Source organism: Rattus norvegicus, chromosome 2 (assembly GCF_021556685.1).
Source record: "Rattus norvegicus strain SHRSP/BbbUtx chromosome 2, alternate assembly SHRSP_T2T, whole genome shotgun sequence".
In the NCBI taxonomy this organism is placed as follows: domain Eukaryota; kingdom Metazoa; phylum Chordata; class Mammalia; order Rodentia; family Muridae; genus Rattus; species Rattus norvegicus.
In genome coordinates, this window is record NC_141535.1 from 8,179,460 (window position 1) to 8,198,114 (window position 18,655).

An 18,655-nucleotide genomic window follows, 5' to 3' on the forward strand; every position below is an offset into this window, starting at 1 on the left:
AGATGAAGAATTGCAGCTTTCCTAAAGTGAACCCTTGCTGGAAAAGGAAGTCAGAGAGCTATAAAACTAACAAATCTGTATAAAGTTTAGTCAAACTGAAAACAATGCCAAGGCCATGTAAACTACACAGTAGCAGCCAGAGTTTTCACCTTGGATAATGTGTATGAAAGCATAGACTTCTACACTGGCAGCTCTGAATGTTGATACGTCTCTGTCATGATGGCCTTATCTGATAACCTCTTAAAGTCCCCCTCCTCTAAAGACTAGCAGGGCTAGGGAGATTCTCAGTAGGTGAAGACCAGAGTTGCAATCCCCAGAACCCATAGCACCATTCACCTGTAACCACAGGGTCCCTGAGATGAACTAGAAGATGGGGCAAAAGAATCCTGGGCAAGCTATCCTGGCATACACATGACCAAACAACAAAAAGACCCTATCTCAAGCAAGGTAGAAAGCAAAACGAACACCCACAAATTATTCTAATCTGCATACTTGTGCCTTGGCACATACATGCACACATGAATGCATATATACAAGTTCCTACATAAACATCACATATATACATATATCATAATACACAAATGCACATATACACATGAACATATATAATAAATATCTTGCTTACCATCTTCATCTGCACCCAGAGTTAACACCGGCACAGCTCTCTGGGCCCAAATACTACCCAGAGAGAGCTGGACTCTCAGGGGGTGCTGTCACTTCTAAGTTCATTGGTGAAACAAACACTTCTGCTTCAATAACTGGCCAAAGCCTAACCTACCAGGAGACCACAGGGCACAGGAAACCCAGAGGAACTGGGGACAGCATCCTTCTAGCCTCCATCCGTACCCTCTAGTGAGGGTACAGTTCCCCAGAACCAAAACCTGACACACCCAAGATCACAAGCTGATAGGCACATGTCTGCAGTCAGAGACAGCAAGACCAATTAACACCAGAGATAACCAGAGGGCAAGAGGAACGCTCAAGAACCTAAAAGCAGAAATCACAACTATGTGGCATCATCAGAACACAGTTCTTTCACTACAACAAGTCCTGGAAACCCCAACACATAAGAAAAGCAAGATTCAGATTTAAAATTACATCTCATGATGATGATAGAGGATTTTAAGAAGGACATAAATAACTCCCTTAAAAAAAATACAGGAGAATACAGGTAAACAGGAAGAAATGCCTAAAGAGCAAACATAAAAATCACTTAAAGAATTTCAGGAAAACACAACCAAACAGGTGAAGGAATTGAACAAAACCATCCAGGATCTAAAAATGGAAATAGAGACAATAAAAAATTACAAAGACTTCTGCTCCCCAGAGTCCTATAAAAACCTGTCCCCGGTCTTACTGGGTGTGCCAGTCCTTCCGAGCTGACTGAGATGCCCGCAGGTACCTGTGTAGACGTCCACAGGTACCTGTGTATCCTGTGTACAATAAACCCTCTTGCTGATTGCAAAAAAAAAAATTACAAAGGGAGACAATCTAGAGATAGAAAACTTTGGAAAGAGATCAGGAATCATAAATGTAAGAATCACCAACAGAATGAAAGAGATAGAAGAAAGAATCTTGGGGCAGAAGGTACCATAAAAACATTGACACAACCATTCATGAAAATGTAAAATGCAAAAAGGCACTAACACAAAACATCCAGGAAATCCAGGAACAGTGAGAAAATTAAACCTAAGGATAATGGCTATAAAAGAGAGTGAAAATTCCCAACTGAAAGGGTCAGTAAATATATTCAACAAATTATAGAAGAAAACTTACCTAACCTAAAGAAAGAGATGCCCTTAAACATACAAGAAGCCTACAGAACTTAAAATAGACTGGACCAGAAAAGAAAGCTCTCCTGTCGCATAATAATTAAAACACCTGATGCACAAAACAAAGAAAGAATATTGAAAGCAGTAAGGGAAAAAGGTCAAGTAACATATAAAAGCAGAACTATCAGAATTATGCCAGACTTCTCACTAGGGATAGAATCCAGAAGATCTGGGAAGATCTCATACAAATCCTAAGAGAGCAAAAGTGTCAGCCCAGACTACTATACCCAGAAAAATTCTCAATAAACACAGATGGATAACCAAGATATTCCATGACAAAACCAAATTTACACAATATCATTCCACAAATCTAGCCCTACACAGGATAATATATGAAAAACTACAACATGAGGGGAGAAAGTACAATCTAGAAAAAAGCAAGAATATAATCTTTTTTCAAAAATCCAAAAATAAGATAATAAACATAATTGTACCTCCCACAACAAAAATAAAAGAAAGCAACAATCACTTTTCCTTAATATCTCTTAACATCTATGGGCTCAATTCTCAATAAACTAAATTACTGGATACATAAGCAGGAACAAGCATTTTGCTTCATATAGGAACACCTCAGTAACAAAGACAGACACTACCTCAGAGTAAAAGGTACACTACCTCAGAGTCTAACAAATTGTCCCAAGACACAGGCTGGAGTAGCCATTCTAATATTAAATAAAACCAACTTTCAACCAAAACTATTAACAAAGATACCAGTCAAAGGAAAATTCTACCAAGATGAACTCTCAATTCTGAACATCTATGCTCAAATGGAAGGTCAACCACATTCATAAAAGAAACTTTACTAAAGCTGAAAGCACATATTATACCTCACACAATAATAGTGGGAGACTTTAACAGGCCAATCTCATCAATGGCATGGAAACAGAAACTAAACAGAGAAACAGTGAAACTAACAGAATTTATGAACTAAATGGAGTTAATAAGTATCTGAAGAACATTTAAACCCAAAACAAAAGAATCTACCTTCTTCTCAGCACCTCATGGTACCTTCTCCAAAATTGACCATACAATCAGTCACAAAACAGGCCTCAAAATATTCAGAAAGATTGAAATAATCCCATGTATCCTACCAGATCACCACAGACTAAGGCTGGTCTTCAACAACAACAAAAACAACAGAAAGCCCAAATACACATAGAAGCTGAACAATGCTCTACTTGATGATAACTTGGTCAAGGAAGAAATAAAGAAAGAAATTAAGGACTTTTTAGAGTTTAATGACAATGAAGGCACAACATATCCAAACTTATGGGACACAATAGAAGCCATGCTAAGAGAAAAATTCATAGCTCTGAGTGCCTCCAAAAATGAAGTGGAGAGAGCATAGACTAGCAGCTTGACAGCACACCTGAAAACTCTAGAACAAAAAAAGCAAATACACCCAAGAGGAGTAGAAGGCAGGAAATAATCAAACTCAGGGCTGATATCAACCGAGTAAAAACAATAGGCTATATAAAGAATAACAAAATCAGGAGCTAGTTCTTTGAGAAAATCAGCAAGATAGATAAATTCTTAGCCAGATTAACCAGAGGGCACAGAGAGAGAATCCAAATTAACAAAATCAGAAATGAAAAGGGAGACATAACGACAGAAACTGAGGAAATAAAGATTATCAGATCCTACTGCAAAAGCCTATATTCAACATAACTGGGAAATCTGGATGAAATGGGCAATTTTCTAGACAGATACCAGGTACCAAAGTTCAATCAAGATCAGATAAACCATCTAAACAGTTCCATAACCCCTAAAGAAATAGAAGCAGTCATTAAAAGGCTCCCAGTCCTTGCCCCCCGCCAAAAACTGCCCAGGACCAGATAACTTTAGCGCAGAATTCTATCAGACCTTCAAAGAAGACCCAATACCAATACCCTTCATACTATTCCACAAAATATAAACAGAAGGAACACTACCGAAATCATTCTATGAAGCCAAAATTATGCTTATTCCTAAACCACAGAAAGACCCAACAAAAAAGAAAAGTTCAGACCAATTTTACTTATGAATATCATGCAAAAATACTCAATAAAATTCTTGCAAACCAAATCCAAGAACACATCAAAGTGATCATCCATCATGATCAAGTAGGCTCCATCCCTGAGATGCAGGGATGGTTCAATATATAGAAATTCATCAATGTAATCCACTATATAAGCAAACTCAAAAAAAATGACCACTTGATCATTTCATTAGATCCCGAGACTGCATTTGACAAAACTCAACACCCCTTCATGATAAAAGTTTTGGAAAGGTCAGGAATTCAACGCCCATACCTAATCATAGTAAAGCAATATACAGTAAATCAGCAGCCAGCATCAAACTAAATGGAGAGATACTTGAAGCCATCCCACTAAAATCAAGGACTAGACAAAGCTGCCCACTCTCTCCCTACCTACTCAATATAGTACTCAAAGTCCTAGCCAGAGCAATTACACAACAAAAAGAGGTCAAACAAATACAACTGGAAAGGAAGAAGTCAAAATATCACTACTTGCAGATGATATGATAGTATACTTAAAGTGACCCCAAAAATTTCAACAGAGAACTCCTAAATCTGACAAACAATTTCAGTAAAGTAACTGGATATAAAAAATTAACCCAAACAAACCAGTAGTCTTCCTCCATTCAAAGGTTAAACAGGCTGAGAAAAAAATTAAGGAAATGACACCCTTTACAATAGTCAAAGATAATATAAAATACCTTGGAGTGACTCTAACCAAACAAGTGGAAAATCTGTATGACAAGAACTTCAAGTCTCCGAAGAAAAAAATTGAAGATCTTAGAAGATGGAAAGATTTCCCATGCTCATGGATTTGTAGGATTAATATAGTAAAAATGGCCATCTTTTGCCAAAAGCAATCTACAGAATCAATGCAACCCCCATCAAAATTTCAACTCAATTCTTCATAGAGTTAGAAAGAGCAATTTGCAAATTCATTTGGAATAACAAAAAACCCAAGATAGAGAAAAACAACTTTTGGAGGAATCACCATCCCTGACCTCAATCTGTATTACAGAGAAATAGTGAAAACACTGTATGGTATTGGTACACAGATAGGCAGGTAGATCAATGGAATAGAATTGGGGACCCAGAAATGAACCCACAAAACTATGGTTACTTGATCTTTCACAAAGGTGCTACAACCATCCATGGAAAAAAGCAGCATTTTCAACAAATAGTGCTGGTTCAACTGGAGGTCATCATGTAAAATGCAAATTGAATCTTTCTTATTTTCTTGTACAAAGCTTAAGTCCAAGTGGATCAAAGACCTCCACATAAAACCAGACACACTGAAGCTAATAGAAGAGAAAGTGGGGAAGCATCTGGAACACATGGGCATAAGAAAAACTTTCCTGAACAGAACACCAGTGGCTTATGCTCTAAGATCAGCAATTGGGAAGTGGGACCTCATAAAACTGCAAAGCTTCTGCAAGGCACTGTCAACGGGACAAAATGACAGCCAACAGATTGGGAAAAAAAATCTTTATCAATCCTACATCCAATAGAGGGCTAATATCCAATATATACAAAAATCTCAAGACGTTAGACTCCAGTGACTTGAGCATCCCTATTGAAAAATGGTATACAGAGCTAAACAAAGAATTCTCAGCTGAGAATTGCCTAAATGGCTAAGAAGTACCTAAAGAAATGTTCAACATCCTTAGTTATAAGGAAAATGCAAATCAAAACAACCTTGAGATTCTATCTCATGACAATCACAGTGACAAAGATCAAAAACTCAGGTGACAACAGATGCTGGTAAGGTTGTAAAGAAAGAGAAACACTCCTCCATTGTTGGTGGGATTGCAGACTGGTACAACCATTCTGGAAATCAGTCTGGAGTTTCCTCAGAAAACGACATTGCACTACCTGAGGACCCAGCTATACCACTCTTGTTCATTCACCCAAATGATGCCCCAACATATGACAAAGACGAATGCTCCACTGTGTTCATAGCAGTCTTATTTATAATAGCCAGAAGCTGTAAAGAACCCAGATGTCCTTCAACGGAGAAATGGATACAGAGAATGTGGTACATTTACACAATGGAATACTACTGAGCTATCAAAAACAATGACTTCATAAAATTCTTAGGCAATGGATGGAACTAGAAAATATCATCCTGAGTGAGGTAACCCAGTTACAAAAGAACACATATGGTATGCACTCACTGATAAGTAGATATTAGTCCAAAAACTAGGAATACCCAAGAAACCGATCACAGACTATATGGTACTCAAGAAGAAAGAAGACCAAATTGTGGATGCTTTGGTCTTTCTTAGAAGGGGGACTAAAATACTCAAGAGAAGAAATTTGGTACAATGTTTGGAGCAGAGTCTGAATGAAAGGCCTTCCAGAGAGTGCCCCACCCAACCCAGATACTTCTGTGGATGCCAAGAAGTGCTGGCTGGCAGGAGCCTGATACAGCGGTCTTCTCAGGGGTTCTACCTGAGCCTGATAATTACAGAGGCAGATTCTTGCAGCCAACCATCAGAGTGAGCAAGAGGAGTTAGAGAAAGGACTGAAGGAGTTGAAGGGGTTTGCAACCTATAGTAAGAACAATATCAACCAGCCAGACCCCTCAGAGCTCCCAATGACTAAACCACCAACCAAAGAGTACACATGGAGAAACCCATGGCTCCAGCCGCACATGTAGCAGAGGATGGCCTTGTCAGGCATCAATGGGAGGAGAGGCCCATGGTCCTGGGAAGGCTCAATGCCCCAGTGTAGGGAAATGTCAAGACAGGTTGGTGGGAGTAGGCGGGTGGATGGGGAAGCACCATCATAGAAGCAGGGGGAGGGAGGATGGGATAGGGGGGTTCTGGAGAGGAAACTGGGAAAGGGGATAATGTTTGAAAGGTAAATGAATAAAATATCCAATAAAAATTTTAAACAAATCTTAAAATTTTTCACCTTTTTAAAGCCTCACAATAGAAATTGAATTGATATTGGTTTTCTTTGGGACAAGCCATATTCAAAGTATCTTAAATTCAGATAGATATTTCTCACTTCTGGACATTGGATCATCCAGACACAGACATCTTTAAGCAGAAGTAAGATGTTCCACTGTGCTAGATCTGAGTCTTGTAGCTCAGAATCTCTGAGATCACAGAATTGAGTCATATTATGACCTAGGTGGCTTGTTGATGAGCAACTGAAAGTGACCACTATTCATGACACGGCAGAGTGCAGTCTGTTGCAGCGGAGAGCTGCTGAGCTAGCCTGCTTTAGGGGAGAGCTCATGCAGACTTAAGTACTAAGAAGGCTAGAGAGCTGGTCAGACATTATGATATTAAAATATGGTAATCATTGTCTCCTCCGTTATTGCTCATTTAGTTATTTTGTTTGTCTGATTACGGGTGGGTTTTAATTTTTTAAGATTTCATTTTATCATGTGTATATATGACAGTTATGCTTGCATACATGTATTGTATGTGTGCATAGTATTTACAAAAGCCAGAGGATGACATTGGAGCCTCTGGAACTAGAATTGCAGATGGTCGTGAGCCACCATGTGGATGCTGGGATTTTCTGCAAGTCCAACTAGTGTTCTTAACCACTGAGATATCTCTCCAGATCCTAGTTGTTTTGTTGACTGGATTTTATAGTACTTCAAATATGTGCTGCAGTGCCTATACCTCTCTGGGTCCTCAGTAGATAATTAGTATTAGTAATAGCCATTTTAACTTTTAACATTTTGTTGTATTTACACCCCTAAATAATATAGTTTAATATCATACCATATTATTAGACCAATACTTATTTACATTAAAAAATGATTATATCTTGTGGTCAAATACAAATATAAGCCAAGAGTTGACAGCTGGGATTACATGATGTTTAAATGCTCACATCAGAGGAACAAGTAAATAATAGAAAGACAGTCTGTAAAATGGGAGGAAAATCTTTGCTACTTACATATGGTCTTGATTTCGGAATAGACAGACAGCCAGACAGCCAGACAGACAAACAGACAGATAGATAGAACTAAATCCAAATAACTTTAAAAAAACAAAAATCAACTCAGTCAAGGGAGTTTTAATGAAAAGGATAGAAAATTCTCAACACCTGCAACTAGACAGTACATATATGGGAAAATGTGTTCAGCATTCTTATCCACTGCAGTTAGGGAAGGGAAAATAAAACTATGGTGAGGTCTTCTATCTTACTGAGATGGGGTACAGGACTATCAATTCCTGTCCAATGGAAATTAGTTCTGCCACCAGGAATGCAATCTTGTTCCAAAAAAAGTCAAGGCCAGTTTGCAGGATTGTGCATGGAAAGTAAAGTAGTTCCATGGTGGTGATTTAGTCTTACTTCAATACTTAGGGAAATCTCTCTTTCCTATGGGATAGATATGTCTCCATTCACTTATTTGCCTTTAATTCCTCTGAGAGGCATGGCTGATGTGGATCATGTGTCTCTTCAACAGGGACCAGTGATCCATATGTGAAGTTTAAAATTGGAAGAAAAGAAGTTTTTAGAAGTAAAATTATCCACAAGAACCTAAATCCTGTGTGGGAGGAAAAAGCTTGCGTGCTCATTGACCATCTTAGAGAGCCACTGTATATCAAGGTAAGCCATTTATTTGCTTTTCTGCTATGAAATCCAACAGACACAGAAATCTTTGTTTGTTAATGATTGTTTCTCACATCTCTGAAGAGACATTTTTCCAACGACTACTGCTAACAGTTTTCAGATGAGAAGGAACGGTAAGTAGAGAGGGCAGGCATATCAATTTGAAATATTTCTGTGGGTAGACATTTAGGAAGACTTGAAACACATCTCCTGATTTGTGCTGTCAACTGATCTATTGTAGTTTGGGAGCACAAGAAAGCATAATATGTTTCTAAATAGTCTAGCATGAAGGAAGTCAGCATTTTTGGTTTTTATTCTGTCTTTTTGTTTAATTGTGGCTTTTAAATTTTTCTTGTGGAGTCCACAAATTATAAGGGCTGAGCCTTTCTCTTCTCACCACAGGATAAATTCACCCACTAGTATAACATTTTTTTAAAAGATTTATTCATTTATTATGTAAGTACACTGTAGCTGTCTTCAGACACACCAGAAGAGGGCATCAGATCCCATTACAGATGGTTGTGAGCCACCATGTGGTTGCTGGGATTTGAACTCAGGACCTCTGGAAGAGCAGTCGGTGCTCTTAACCACTGAGCCATCTCTCCAGCCCAACATTTTTTTACTAACCAAAATCTAGCAGTGTTGGCACCAGTTAACCCAAAAGACATGCCATCTTCAATACCTACCAGCTCTGGCCTACTGTCCATGGTTGTATCTAAAGACCATTATTCTGAGAAAGCTTCTGAGGCTCCTTTGGTGGTAGATGATAAAGAAAAGCACTTAAGAAACAAACAGAAACAACAAAAACGAACAAGGCTACTTTGCTTTAAATGAAACTCAGCACTTGTTCTCCAAGCAAGATTACTTTAAATAGGGTCTCCAGCCCCCACATAAAAAGCCAGAAGTGGCTACATGCATTTATCATCCTAGTGCATGAGGATAGAGACAGGCAGATCGCCAGAGCTCAATGGCCAGTCAATCTAGCTAAAACATCAAGCTTCAGTTGCAATGAAAAAAACATATCTCAAACACATACTAGATACAGATGGATGGACAGAATAAATACCTATGCACATACATATATACATATATACATATATACATACATACATACATACATACATACATACATACATACACACACACATACATACAGTAGAGAGAAGTTGAAGAAGATGCTTCCTGACATCAACCTTTGGCTTATACAGATGCAAATATGTGCATGTGTGCTCTATTCACATACACACGCATAAGCAGGTACACATCCAAATATAAATAAACAAATAAAATCAAATTAATAAAAAGGAAAGAAACTTATGGTCTGTAATGGTATCAAAAAGGCCTATGCCTTCCAATAAATGAGATCTGGTAAGGACAGAATGAGGAATCTTCTGCTCCAGCTCAGGAGACCATGTATGAACTACAATAAAGGTAATAGAATCACTGGGCCTTGAAAACATTCCATGTAAATGAGCGGGGGGTGGGGGGGGAAGGTCCGTAGGCAAGACAGTGGGATTGGTGTGTGTGGCAGCACTTGGGAGGTGGAATAGAAGCATCACTTCAAACTTGAGGCCAGACTTGTTTCCGTAGTAAGCTCTAGGCTATCAAGGGTGATTGCAAAGGCCTGTCTCTAAAGAACAACAACAACAAAACCAAAGCCTTAGTACTGGAGGAGAATACTGAACATGTTAAGTATAAGAAGATACTTATAAGCATCTATTGAAGTTTCAGTTTAGGCCAATCAAGAAGAATTAAGCCAAATTTTGTTAAAAGGAAATTATGGGGTTCATATGTATATGTAAGTATGGGTGTCAAGTCCGTGAATGTTTGCAGATGATTTATGTGGCAACCAGCATGTTGTTCATTTGCTCTCCAACTTTTAAAAAATGTTTTATTTATTCTTTGTGAGTTTTGAATCCAGTCCCCATCATCTCCCTGTCCCAACCTTCACCCTTGCAGCCTCCCTTCACAAATAAAACACACACACACACACACACACACACACACACACACCACAAAAGCATAGAAAACATCTCATTGTAGAATATGTAGTGTGTCACATTGTGTCCCACAGTACATCTCTCTGTCCACACACCTTCTCTTGCTACTGTTTATTGCAATGAAGTCATTAATCTGGTGAGAGATCTCTGGCTTCTGTGACACCATCAATATTGGATCCTTATCAGATCTCCTTCCAGCTATTCTACTTTCCTAAGTGCAGCAGTTTATGAGGGGCTAGGGCAGCTCTACCTGCTCTCACGCCCTCAGGGCTGGCTCATTTGTGCCTTCACCATCAGGGCTAGATCCACTGTGTTGCCCAGGCAAGGTGCACCAGCTTTTTCTCCACACAGCCTTTAAGGATCTGAAATTAGGATCTTGTGCTTATATGATAAGCATTTTACTGACAACCATCTTCCATGTTCCAGGATAGCCTTTTAGCAACCCCCACCACCACCCCCACAACACACCAAAAAAAAAAATTAAAAATTAAAAAAAAAAAATCTCGCCGACCTCTCTATAAACCTCTCATACCTGCACAGTGTTGCATCTCCAATTCTACCATGCACTTACCATTCAGCTTCTCTGTCTTTCCTGTTTCTCTATTATAAATCTGTTCTGCATAGTGGCATTGGGAGCTTCCCTGTGCCCCACACTATTCCTTTTGCTAAGCACCATTACTTGAAAATGTTCATTACAATGAGTAGTTAGTCTGGTTTAAGGTTTCTAGCCTTTGCTACACAGTTAATATTGGACCCTTGCCGAGACTTCTCTTGGGTATCCTGCTGTTGGCCAAGGTCATGGAGATCCTTCAGCTATGACCCCTCAGCACTGCCCCTTCAAGCACTCTTGCAGCTTATAGATGGGGTAGATATTGGAGTGGGCCAACTCAAAGCACTGGGTCTGGGCCTAGTTGGCAGCTGGGTTGGTCAGCTGGGCCTCCACCAGGCTCTTACTAGTGAGGGTTGAGGCCAGCTCAGGAAGCAGCCTAGACCACAGACATCTGCATTGCCTTCAGTTGTAAAATGGGCTATATATATCAACATAGCCTTTGTTTTTATCTGGACCCCCTACCCACTCCCACTCATGGCCCTTGGCAGCTGCACAGATCTTAGGCCTCGTTATGACATCAGGTGGCTACACATGTTACTCACATCAAAATGGCCACTGGAGGCAGCAAAGCCTGAGGATATCATGAAGGCATTAGGCAGTGCCACAGACTAAGTCCATGTGGATCTCAGACTTCATTGTGGCCTAAGGCAATAACTTGGACCACAGACTCCAACATAGCTTCTAATGGCATTACAGACCACTGTAGTCCTTTGAGGAGGTCCAATCCAGAAAGCGTATGTTTCCTCTGGCCTTGTTCAAAGCCAGAGTGATCCTATAGCAGCCAGGCATGTTCAAGAGGGTGAGTCTGTGTCTTTATAAGCTCCAGGATGTTGTATACTATTCTACTGACCCTACTGCTCAACATGTGAACTTCAGCCCTCTCTTTCACCCAACACTGGCATCCCATCTCCAGTTCTACCTCTCTGCAGAGCAGGCACACAATTCTGTTTTTCTGTATTTCCCATCACTCCATCATTACTTGATCATCACAGTGGCTTCAGCTACTCCACCTTGCATAGAGGGGTGGTATGGGTGTCTCACCTTTTTGTCTTTTACATTTTCAAAAAATAAATAGTTTATCAGGGGCACTGAGATGAAAATAAATTATGCTGTTTTAAGATGTATCACTCCTAGTTACAAGCCAGGTCCTTTCTTTTACTAATGAAAAGGGCAATGATAAAAGGGGTTAGGCAAAAGTAGTTTATTACCTCCAGATATGATATAAAGAGGCTTTTCTCTCATCTTATTTAGTTATAGAAAGTGAAGAAATTAAAGATGTTCTTAAGGAACTTAAAGAATTGCAACCTGAGCCATTGAAAAAGCCGTATTTCCTAATTTTATTTTGGTACCCAGATTCCCTTTAGTCTATTTCTAGATGCATATTTTTTTTTGTTGTGCCTGTGTTCTGGATGTCTATTTGTTGTGCAATCCTTTCTCTACTTTTGCCATCAGAGGCTTTAAAGCATTACTTTCTCTAAATTGTCATTCCTGCCACATGAGCCCTAAGTCTCATATAGTGGTTTAGTAGGTGTCCATTTCCCTCCCACACAGATCTTCAATGTATGACTTTTAGTTGAGTCTCTCCATGTCACCTTCACACCATTTAGAGCTACTAGGGAAGAGGAAACCACCTCTGAAATTTCCCCAGCTAGCTTGTCAGTACCAATGTTTGTGAGGAATTGTCTTGATAGATGATTGTTTTGTTTTGAGAAGGACCAACCAACTCTGGATAGTATTAAGTGAAGCAGATTTGTCTATGTAAGGGAGAGAGCAGCATCACTGAGCAACTTCCTTCCATGGTTTCTGCTTCAGTTCAGACCTGACCTCCCTAAGCAACAAATTGAGATGTAAAAAAGTTACTGAAATAAAGCTTTTCTCTCCCCAAACGTGGTCATGGTATTATCACACAACAAAATCCAGTAGAGGTCAAAGGGATACAAATTGGAAAGGAAGAAGTCAAAGAATCACTATTTGCAGATGATAGAATAGTATACTTAAGTGACCTCAAAAATTTCACCAGAAAATTCCTAAACTGATAAACAACTTCAGCAAAGTGGAGAATATAAAATTAACTCAAACAAATCAGTAGCCTTCCTCTACTCAAAGGATAAACAGGCTGAGAAAGAAATTAGGAAAACAACACCATTCATAATAGTCAGAAATAACATAAAATACCTCAGTGTGATTCTAACCAAGCAAGGAAAAGAACTGTATGAAAAGAACTTCAAGTCTCTGAAGAAAGAATTTGAAGAAGATCTCAGAAGATGGAAACACCTCCTATCCTCATGGATTGGCGGGATTATTATAGTAAAAATAGTCATCTTGCCAAAAGCATTAATGCAATCCCCATCCAAACTCCAACTCAATTCTTCATAGAATTAGAAAGAGCAATTTACAAATTCATTTGGAATAACAAAAAACCCAAGATAGAGAAAACTATCTTCAACAATAAAAGAATTTCTGGGGTAATCACCATCCCTGACCTCAAGTTGTATTATAGACCAATCCTGATATAAACTGCCTTGTATTGGTACAGAGACAGGCAAGTAGATCAATGGAACAGAATTGAAGACCCAGAAATGAACCTACACACCTATGGTCACTTGAACTTTGACAAAGGAGCTAAAACCATCCAGTGGGGAAAATGTAGCAACAAATGGTGCTGGTTCACCTGAAAGTCAGCATGGAGAAGAATGCAAATCATCCCTTCCTTATCGCCTTGTACAGAGCTCTAGTCTAAGTGGATCAAATACCTCCACATAAAACCAGATGCTCTGAAACTAACAGAAGAGACTGTAGAGAAGAGCCTTGAACACATAGGCACAGGGGAAATTTTTCTTGAACAGAACACCAGTGGCTTATGCTCTAAGATCAAGAATGGACAAATGGCACCTCATAAAACTGCAAAGTTTCTGTGAAGCAAAGGACACTGTCAATAGAACAAAATGACACCCAACAGATTGGGAAAAGATCTTTACCAATCCTACATCCGATAAAGGGCTAATATCTAATATATACAAAAAATTTAAGAAGTTAGACCCCAGAAAACCAAATAATCCTATTACAAATAGGGCACAGACCTAAGCAAAGAATTCTCAAATGACTGAGAAACACCTACAGAAATGTTCAACATCCTTATTCATCCGTTAAATGCAAATCAAACAACCTTGAGATTCTACCTCTTACAGTCAGAATACCTAAGATCAAAAACTCAGGTGACAGCAGATGCTGGCGAGGATGTGGAGAAAGAGGAACACTCCTCCATTGTTGGTGGGATTGCAGACTGGTACAACCATTCTGGAAATCAGTCTGGGGGTTCCTCAGAAAATTGGACATTGAACTACTGAGGACCCAGATATACCACTCCTGGGCATATACCCAAAAGGTGCTCCAACATATAAAAAAGACACGTGCTCCACTATGTTCATTGCAGCCTTATTTATAATAGCCAGAAGCTGGAAAGAACCAAGATGTCCTTCAATAGAAGAATGGATACAGAAAATGTGGTAGACATGTTATACAATGGAGTTTTATTCAGCCATTAAAAATAATGACTTCATAAAATTCGTAGACAAGTGAATAAAACTAGAAAATATCATCCTGATCATTTATCTGGTCCTTATTTAACTTTGGAAGCTGGTATCTGTCTAGAAAGTCATCCATTTCATCTGGATTTTCCATTTTTATTGAATATTGGCTTTTATAGTAGGATCTGATGTTTTTTTGAATTTCCTCAGTTTCTGTTGTTATGTTTCCCTTTTCATTTCTGATTTTGTTAATATAAATACTGTCTCTGTGCCCCTTTTCAGTTTGACTAAGGGTTTACCTATCTTGTTGGTTTTCTCAAAGAACAACCTCTTAGTTTTGTTTATTTTTTTGTATGTTTCTCTTTGTTTCTAATTGGTTGATTTCAGCCCTGAGTTTGGTTATTTCCTACTGTCTATTCTTGGGTGTGTTTGCTTCTTTCTGTTATAGAGCTCTCAGATGTGCTATTAAGTTGCTAGTGTAGGGTCTCTCCAATTTTTTTATGAAGGTACCCAATGCTATGAATTTTTTGCTTACTGCTGCTTTCATTGTGTCCCATAAGTTTGGGTATGATGAGCCTTCATTTTCTTTAAATTCTAGAAAGTCTTTAATTTCTTTATTTCATCCCTGACCAAGTTATCATTGAGTAGAGAGTTTATTCAGTTCCATGAGTATGTGGGCTTTCTGGTGTTTTTGTTATTATTGAAGAACAGTCTCATTCTGTGGTGATCTGATAGAATGAAACTTTCATTCTTCTTTTATCTGTTGAGGCTTGTTTTGTGTCTGAATACACGGTCAATTTTGGAGAAAAGTATCATGAGATACTGAGATAAAGTTATATTCTTTTGCTTTAGGGTGAAATGTTCTATAGATATCTGTTAGATCCATTTGGTTCATAACTTCTGTTAGTTTCACTGTGTCTCTGTTTAGTTTCCATTTTCAGTATTTGTCTATTGGTGAGAGTAGGGTATTGAAGTCTCCCACTATTATTTTGTGCCCTGGCCTGTGGGGGATAAGTGGGAACCTGAGGAGGGGATAAAAGAATAAGGGACAGGAGATGCAAAGAAGGAGAGCAAGTCGCAGTCTGTTCAAGTTCTCAAACTTTATTACAAGGCAGTGGCTTATAAAGACAAGCAAGTGGGAAAGCCACACTGGGTCCAAGACCAATTCATCACTGTCACCACCCTCCCATTGTTCTTTTAGTTCCTGTGACCATAAACCACAAGTTGCAGGAATACTGATAAGAACAGATAACTGGCTAGGTTTCCCAGAAACAGGGGATGTATAAGTGGGCCTGAAACATTCCTGAGAACATTTCTGAACCAAAGGGTATATAAGTGGGCTTGGCTCTTGGACCTCCTCCCTTTTTTGACTGTTTTTATGAGGCCAGTAAGCAGCCAGGGTTGCTTGCATTGCGAGGATAAATGGGCATTAACTAGAGTGGGGAAGCATTGACCTGATCCTTCCAGCACTTTGTGCAGAATTGGTGTCTTTTGGGGGAGGAGAGGAATTTTTGTCTTAGTGATCTTGACAGAAGTCTTATCTGTGAAATCTGACCAAGTGAGAGATTAACACCAAGCTCTATGTAGGTTTACTTCTCAGGGGACTCAGAGACAGACAACAGGGTCCTCCCCTTGCAGTATTTAGTCTTGCACCCCTTGCAGGTACCCACACTGGTACAAGCAAACACAAATCTGAGTTTTATGCTGCTCCTAAAGGAGGCAGATCATCATAGGGCTCAGTCAGGTCTCTGTCAGCCAAATCAAGTCTGTGATAATGAATTTGTAGAGGTTTGGATTCCAGGGAGTCAATCTTCTGTCTAATAAAGCTCATAAGTTTGTTAAAGAGAAGGGGTCCCAATAACAGTAATATAAGCAGGACAAACAATGGCCCAAGGAAGGGAAGACTCCATTCCAGGCACTCTTCATGGGGTTGGTGAAGAGTTCTTGACATCTCTTTTCTAGGTCTTCTTGGTGTTTTTTGATCTGGTCTCAGACGATTCCAGACTTATTTGTATAGAAGCAACATTTCCCCCTGTAAAACCAAGCAGACACCTCCCTTATCTGCAGTTAGTAAATCAAGACCTCATCTATTTTAGAGGATGACTTTCACCAGGGAGTCAACTTGATCTTGAAGATCCTTTACTGACTGATAGACCATATTGATGTCATCAATCAATTGTTGGGACAGCTTGTTATAAATATCTGTTGCCATTCCCACACCAGCAGTGCTGGTAGCAAACACTGCAGATATTCCCAACCAATTAAAATGGTTGTAAATTGAACAACTGTTTTATGTCTGGGGACAAACATGTCAATGCTGGGCAAGGGGATAGGCTCATCCCATGGTATAATCTCAACATCTGGCAAGAGTATGGCTGAAAAGCAGGACCCGGTCCAAATTTTGGGAAGAAAGTAATATGCCATATTATTTCCACACACAAACACCCTACCTTTGCCTGAGCAGCTAGAAGCAGAAGTATTAATAATACTTACTGCTTGAAGCAAACATAGCTAGGCCAATATCAACATCAAAGGAATTATTTTTAAAAGGGCTAAAAAGACAGGTAGACACATTGAAACCACTTGGTAAGGCCTTAAAAGGCCTTGAATAGCTACAACTGTCTTGAGAGGGAAGGATTATGGAGTCATTAAGCAAGGATATCACAAGGGGCCAGGAAGCACCTAGTACAAGGCACAGCCAACAATCACTGACCACAAAAGGATTGGAAACATTTAAGGTGGCATGAGTAGCAACAAGAATCTCAGTGGTCTGGGGGTCTAAATTAAAGCCTATTGATTTTGGTAATAACAGTGGGTGATGGTGGTGGGGAGGAAGGAGACTATCAATCTGGGCCTGAATTTTCTGTTGGACTTGTAACTCCCTGAACTGGTCAGGAGGATCACTTTCTGAGACATAAATAGGGGTGGTTTGTGGCCAACAAGCTGGCTGTCCAACCAGCTTGAGGCAAGACTCTTGGGCATACTACTAGAGTTGGATTTCGGCCAACTACTTAAGTATTTGAGGTCCAGTCTACTACAAATGAACCCTTCCAGGACCTAAAAGGGGTGGTTATGAAATAAGGCTGGCTGTCTCTAGAGCGTGTGGTAAAGTAGACTAACAGCTGGCACACATCTGATGAACAAAGGAACAATTACTGGGATACTGTTCGTTCAGCAGGACAGGCAGGGCTTTAGGTTTGCTCACACAGATCTATTTCTGAGACTTTCCCCCAGGAGGAGTATCATAAAAGGCTAAGAAGGCATTTTTATCTCCACAATCAACAGAGCAGGTATAGGATCAGATAGGGGAGATCTGGTTGCCCCCTCCACAATCACAGGGTTTATCATACACTGTAATCAAGAGTTGATGTTTGTCAATCGGCTGGTCGAAACTGGTTCTAACTCTTCCTACCGCCAGCAGCAATCCAAGGATGAGCAACACCTTCATTTTTATCTCCTGCTGTGAAAGAAAAAGAGAGGGTATCTCAGGGAGATCTTTTCCCCTGGATTATCAATCATCAGTAGCTGTTGTTATAAAGGGTTTAGATCTGTTAGGGGTATCTCTTTGTTTAACCAGTCTCTCCGGCAGCCATCTTGCTGCCCCTGTTTTGGTATCAAATAGGCACACTGATCCTTGGTCCCAGATGAGAGCTAGGTCAGAGCCATTCCACTTAAAAGTCCTTTTGCATAGCTGTGGCATAAGTTTTATTTGCTTCTGGGTGCCAGAAGCGATCAGCAACAGATCTGCCATATATCCAGGTTTAGAAAATTAAGAAAAAATAATGCATGATGAAGAATATTTTGGGGGAATCCTTTCATGGGGTATAGGTCACCTCTTTTTGACTTGATGAGAGTGTTTTTGAGTGTTTGGTGAACTCATTCAATAATGCCCTGTCCTTGAGGATTATAAGGGATGCCAGTAACATGCTTAAACTGTAGTCAGTGGCAGAACTCTTGAAAATTTTTTCATGTATAACGAGGACCATTGTCTGTTTTTATAATCTTAGGTTTACCCATAACTGAAAGGCGATTTAGGACATGGGCTATAACATTTTTTGAGACTTCTCCAGTGTGTAGGCTGGCAAAAA

At 39.5% G+C, this 18,655-nt stretch overlaps 1 protein-coding gene across 20 annotated transcripts in view; it reads left to right on the forward strand.

Annotated features, from left to right (window-relative positions):
• The window catches only part of Mctp1 (multiple C2 and transmembrane domain containing 1), a 729,346-nt gene that overhangs the window by 387,966 nt on the left and 322,725 nt on the right, over positions 1-18,655 (forward strand). For all 20 annotated transcript variants that reach the window (XM_087621548.1, XM_087621547.1, XM_087621550.1 and 17 more), the window contains 1 exon segment: positions 8,285-8,427. In XM_087621548.1, the coding sequence (XP_087477674.1) occupies positions 8,285-8,427 (143 nt within the window).